General features: G+C 38.4%; 1 protein-coding gene across 1 annotated transcript; it reads right to left on the bottom strand.

Annotated features, from left to right (window-relative positions):
• Nucleotides 1-267: 267 nt before the first annotated feature.
• On the bottom strand, nucleotides 268-2,184 carry LOC131157854 (cytochrome P450 81C13-like). Its single transcript, XM_058112260.1, has 2 exons — nucleotides 1,194-2,184; nucleotides 268-1,081 (listed from the first exon to the last, which is right to left on the bottom strand). The coding sequence occupies exons 1-2, from the start codon at nucleotides 2,103-2,105 to the stop codon at nucleotides 467-469; spliced, it is 1,527 nt and encodes a 508-aa protein (XP_057968243.1). The 5' UTR covers nucleotides 2,106-2,184; the 3' UTR covers nucleotides 268-466.
• Nucleotides 2,185-6,269: the final 4,085 nt, after the last annotated feature.

Below are 6,269 nucleotides of genomic sequence, written 5' to 3'. Positions count from 1 at the left end.
CATATACCCTAAAAATATGACATCAGTCAACCTTCGATCGACCGAAGAGTGCCCTAAGGTCCATCTATGATCTTGAGCTTATCTATCCTACCATGCAAATAGGACATTAATTATTACAGACCCTTGAAATTAAATTATTATAGACATAATAATATTACAACAAATTATATATATATATACATATATGCCGAGTCTTCATAATTTTTCAAGTTGCTGCGTGCTATCAATCTAATCTAGTTAGTACAATCTTATATACAAACTTGAAAGTTATCAAATACAAAAAGTATTTATTATTATTGGCAGCAAGTAAGCAGTGCAGCAGCAAAACAAAACAGTTCTTTGGCATTGAGAGTGAGCAGTTGCTGTAAAGTGACTTACACTTTATGGGTCCATAAGCCTCCCTTACCTCTTTTACATCTTTTAGGCTCATGAGCTGTAAATTGCAACAAAAACTACAGAAATGGTTTTACAATCCAAGTAGTTTAAAAAAATTCTGGCGTGGGGTGCACACAACCTCCAAAGGCTCAACCCTGGCCATAGTCGTGGCAAAATTACAGCTCATGTCCACCTCCTGCCCAACCTTTTCCCACTCGAAACACTGAATCATTGCACCCAATGCCAATGAAACTATCCGCATGCCCATGCCAGCTCCCGGACACGCCCTCCGCCCCACTCCAAAAGGAATAAATTTGTACCCTTCTCTGTCCCCCTCAGTGCCCTCAAACCTCTCTGGCTTGAACTTTTCGGGCTCCTCCCATACTTTGGGATCTCTGTGAAGAGCCCAAACATTCACCAACAGGACTGTCCGTCGCGGTATGTCGTATCCTCCGAGTGAGCAATCACCAGATGAAAAATGGGGAAGTAATAGCGGCGCTGCTGGATATAATCTAAGAGTCTCATATACTATGCAACGGAGATAAGGAAGTTTGGAAAGGTCCAACTCGTCAATTAAGCGCTCATGTTCGACATGGTTATCAATCTCCGCTCGCACCTTCTCTAATACCTTTGGGTGATCCAGTAGAAGAGACACTGCCCACTCTAAAGTGATGGCTGATGTATCAGTTCCTGCAACAAACATAAGCTGGACCACATATGCTAGTCAATGCTAGAATGAAAACATCAACGCCTTCCTGGTAAGTGTGCAAGCAAAGTGTAAAAAAATAACGTCGAAGTGCTTGTTACATAGCTCTTACCGCTATTATGCTTTTGATGAGTTTGTCTGAATAGGATTCAGGTGCAGATTCTTGGAGGGACAATAGATTTTCAATCATTGTCATCTTCTTTCCGCTTTCCATATTGGGAGTGCAATTGAATGAATTAATAGCTTTCTTTTGTCGAACCTCATCTATCAAATTCTGCAGAAATTCATCTCTTTTCCTACACATCTTTACCATATTCTTCTCCAATCCTTTGTACCCAACCCACCTCAATATTGGCAGGAAGTCACACATGTTCATTGACAGGGACGGAAGGAAAATCTCTCTGAGTTCTTGCAGATGCTGCCTGATTCCCATAACGGTGGTTGCAGCATTTCCTTCAATGCTGCGCTTTCCTGCTATTATCCTCATGAGAACATTGAACGTTAGAAGGGAGAAAAAATACTTCAGCTCCACCTTTTGGCTTCCACTCTTTGAGACTTCATAAAGTCGGCGAAGAAAGTCACAAACTTCTTCTTTACGGATGGCAGAAAACTTCTGGATGCTGTTTGGGGAGAAGATTTCATTGACTGTGAGGCGACGAAGACTTCGCCAAAGGTCACCATATGAAGCAAATGCGAGGGACGTATAATCGTAACTAAGGACATCCCCAGCAAGAGATTGCGGTCGGTTTGCAAGTATTATGTCGTTCTTGGTGAAGCACTCCTCAACAGCAGAGGGAGAAGACACGACGACGATAGGCAGGACACCGAGCCGGAGATTTAGTATGGGACCGTATCGGAGTGATAGTCTCTCGAGTGCTACGTGGAGTGGGTTCTTAATGAGGTGAAGGTGGCCAATTATTGGAAGAGCAAATGGGGTCGGTGGTGAAATTCGGCGGGGACGAAGTTGAAGTCGGAAAATGAGAAGTGTCAAGAAGAGAGCAAGATAACAGTATAAGATATCCATGGTGTAGCAGAAAGTGTTAGTGCCCAGAGAGAGTGTGTGTGGTGGGAGTAGGAAGCTAAGTGGCCGGGAGAGTTATCCTAACAATTGAGGTGCGAGTAGTGAGCCACATTTATATGCATACTGACTAGTATTATTCAAACATCACCCAGAAATCAAGCATCCTTCCATTTGAGCAGGTTGCGACTAGCGAATGCTTCCGGGTCATGCTTACCAACCGTGATCTAACGTGGTTGAAACTAAAAGCCTAAACCTATTGAAGGCGTGTCACATTTGTACCCAAGTCAAATATTTAAAATAAAATACAATAAATACAGGGTAGCTATAGATATGTTTAAATACATGGTAGGTATAGATATGTTTATAAAAATGAACATAATCCACTATTAATATGTCAATTTTTATTAAAAAAATTAAAATATTAAAAGTGATTAGTTTGTTTCCTTTTAAAAAAAAAAAAAAAATAAGGAGGGTGGCGTCCCCATTTATTTAATGATATGCACTCACTTTTGGCGGAAGAATACCATGGTTACAAGACAAGAATTGGGAGATTACAGATAAAAAAATTAAAGGTCTCCCAAAAACAATAGCAACAACCAACCAAAAACATGACTACAAATTCAAAGAAAGTTAAATAAAAAACAAATCTAAACAGACCTATCAAAAACAAAAAGAATAAATTAAAATAAAATCAAAAAATCAAAAAATCTATACCAACCAAACAAAAATCGAGAGGTTGAACTAATGGCGAAAAGAAGTGAGACTCAACCTATCCATCCAAATGATACATTTCAGAGAACGTGGTAAAAGATGTTTTTCATAGATTACATTATTTCTCATTTCTCATTCTTTAACGAGAAAATCAGTCGCACTATTACTTTCCCTATATTGATGGATCACCATGAAGTTCACTCCTTCTAACTCCGCCACGAGGTCCTCCCAAAAATCACAAAGATACCATAAGGTACATATACCCTTTCGAAACCAATCAACAACAATTCGTGAGTCACTTTCAATAATCACATTAAAATAATGAAGTCGTTTACATAAATGAATTCTTTCCAGAATTGCTTTTAAGTCCGCACTATTGTTCGTACCATTGCCAAAGTAGCTTGAAATAGTCGCTTTCACTATGCCATGACAGTCCTGAATAATTCTTCCATCTCCTGAAATACCCAGATTGCCCCTACAGCCCCCATCACATTTAAGTTTTTTCCACCATATTGGAGATTTAACCCATGAAATATTTTTTCTAGGCTTGATGCAAACTCCCTAATCTTGAATTTGAAACTCTTTCAAAATCGTAATGTCCGATATCTTCAATTTTCGAAAAGAATTAGAACTCCCAGCTAAAGAACTAACCCAGTATCGAACACTTCACGTCTAATCCGCACTTTGATAAACTCCTATTCTCACTTTGCATCTTCGATTCCAAAGGCACCACGTAATCAAACACGGAATCAGACCGATTAAAATACCTTTAATAGATGATTTTCGAGCATAGTGGAACTAGTTTGCAATTCTGTTTTTCTAGGGAAGGAATCATTGGAAAGGAATCCCCAACACCCCACTAGCCCGACACCAAACATCTGAAACCACCTCGCCTAAGAAAAGAATGTGATTAGTGTTTTCCAGGCTTCTGTGCACATAGGAATCACAAACCGAAGCCATCGATATTCCTTTGACCTGAATTCTATCATCTATTGTCAAGCATCTAAACTAGGCTTTCCATAAACACATTGAGATTCTTCTAGGCAATAAAGAAATATCAAAACCAGTCATTCCACTCAAAATTATCACTTCTATTCCTCACTACCTCCCATGTCGTTTTTTGTAGAGAACTTGCCATCAGGGGTAGACCTCCAGATGAATATATCTTGACCACTTTTACCAGCCAGCACATTATGTAATATTTCCATTGTTTTGTTGGCCCTAACCAATTCCATTAATAAATCAGAGTTTCAGTCGTTATTCAGCCAGCAATCCTTAAGACACAGCTTTTTGTTTGAAATATCCTCAGTGCACACTACTAACGAGCCTAATGTAAGCCACCTATCGAACAAAAAAAGAAGAGTTCCCAGCTCTAAGAAAAATTTTAACATCATCCATAACTTCTAGAATGGTGGCCATCATTAATTTCCAAAACTGAGTGTCATTTGGTCTCCCCTTCCTTATTAATAAATGATCATTTATGCAATATTTAGCCCTGAAAAAACCTGACCATAGATTGTTAGAAGTGAGCAGTCTGAAGGCAAATTTCATGAGAAGAATTTTTTGGACTTCTTTAAGATCTCTAAAGCCTATACCCCCTTCCGAGGTTGGTTTACAAATTTTTTCCCAAGAGCACCAATGGATCTTCCTTTTACCTTTCACCTCTCCCCATAAAACATTACCAACAAGAGAGTTGATGCGAGAAACATTAATAACCGACATCAAATGTATTGGTATGCTAGACAACACATGTCTTAATAAAATCAATTTTCCACCTTGCGAGAGCAACTTAAATTTCCACCCTACAATTTTCTTCCTAATCTTCTCCACAAGAGGCTCCAAGATCATGGAAGACAATTTTCCAGAAACCAAAGGCGCACCCAAATACATAACTAGGAATTTACCTTCCATGAAACCCATGATTCTTAATAGACCACGTTTCCGAGCAGGAGTAATCTATTTCGAAAGGAATAACACACACTTTGTCTTGCTGATTTTTTACCCGACCACTTCTTATATATCTCGAGAGTGTAAACCAAATTTCTAATGGATATTTTCCCACCATTTACAAAAATTTAAATATCATCCGCATAAAGCAAATGCGAAACCAAAGGGGCCCCAATGGGATGATTCAATTGTCCAATACGACATGTCTCATAGTTTTTCCTAGGCAACTTTGTCAAAACCTCATCCATTATGATGAATAAATAAGGAGAAAGTGGATCCCCTTCCCTCAAGCCTCTAGTTTATTGAAAAAACCCTTTAATGTTCCGTTCATCATAACGAAAAGCCACGGGGACTCCACACAATTTTTTATGAGCTTCCAAAACTTCTAAGAGAAGCCAAAAGCCTTAAGAATCTCCAGAAAAATTTCCAATTTTCTCTATCATAAGCCTTAGCCATATCCAGTTTTACCATCACATTACCTCTAGCCTTTTTTTTTTGTGCAAAGAATGAACCATTTTATGTGCAAGCGTAACATTCTCAAAAATACTATGTCCGGGAATAAAAGCATCTTGCTCATGCAAGACCAACTTATCAACAATCTTAGTTAGCCTAAAAGCAATAATCTTGGAAAAAATTTTGTAAGTCACAGAGCACAAACTAATAGGCCAGAATTTATTAAAACTAGAAGGATTGTCCACCTTGGGAATTAAAACAATCAACGAATAGGAAAAGAACCTAGAAAGAGGAGTGCCTTGAAAAAAATTCTTTGCCGCATCTAAGACATATTTTTTCACAATGTCCAAGCAAGATATATAAAATTCAGAGCCAAATCCATCTGGACCCGGACTGCATTCTTTGGGAACAGAGAACACTGCTATTTTAACTTCTTCTTCTATCGGATCAGCGTAGAGAAAATTATTACCACCATCTGAAATCTACTTTTGAATTAACTCGGAAAGATCACAAGGTTCAACCACTGAAGACTCTGAGAGAAAATTCTAAAAAAAAAAAAAAGCAGCGGCTTCATTATGTATTACTTCCACACCATCCAATATCCTTCCATCGTTCAGAACCATACAGTCTAAACGACCCTTATTCTACCTTTGATTGATAACTATATGAAAAAATTTAGAGTTTTGATCTCCCTCAATCAACCATTTTTATTTTTTTTTTACAATTTGTCCTAAGTGAAATGCTTCCCTACTCTCCCACACCTAAATCTCTAACTTAGTAGTCAAGTAATCGTGTTGACCTTATAGGTCATATCCCATTTTGATTATGACAAATACTTTGGTATTTAATGGTTGATGAGTTTGTGTGTAGGACCAATAGGAAGTATCATATGGTGCATGCACATGGGCTTAAAGAACCCTCTACCCTAACACGTTATGCAGTAAGGAATGGCTACATCTGATACCTATCAGAGTACTCACCTTACTCAGTAAGCCCTTAGGAGGAGAGTTTTACTTCGCTTCCATTATTTATGTTATACAACACACACTCTTTCAT

This window comes from Malania oleifera, chromosome 6 (genome assembly GCF_029873635.1).
Source record: "Malania oleifera isolate guangnan ecotype guangnan chromosome 6, ASM2987363v1, whole genome shotgun sequence".
NCBI lineage: Eukaryota > Viridiplantae > Streptophyta > Magnoliopsida > Santalales > Ximeniaceae > Malania > Malania oleifera.
The sequence above is the reverse complement of the archived record's forward strand: the minus strand, read 5'-3'. Positions and strand labels throughout refer to the sequence as shown.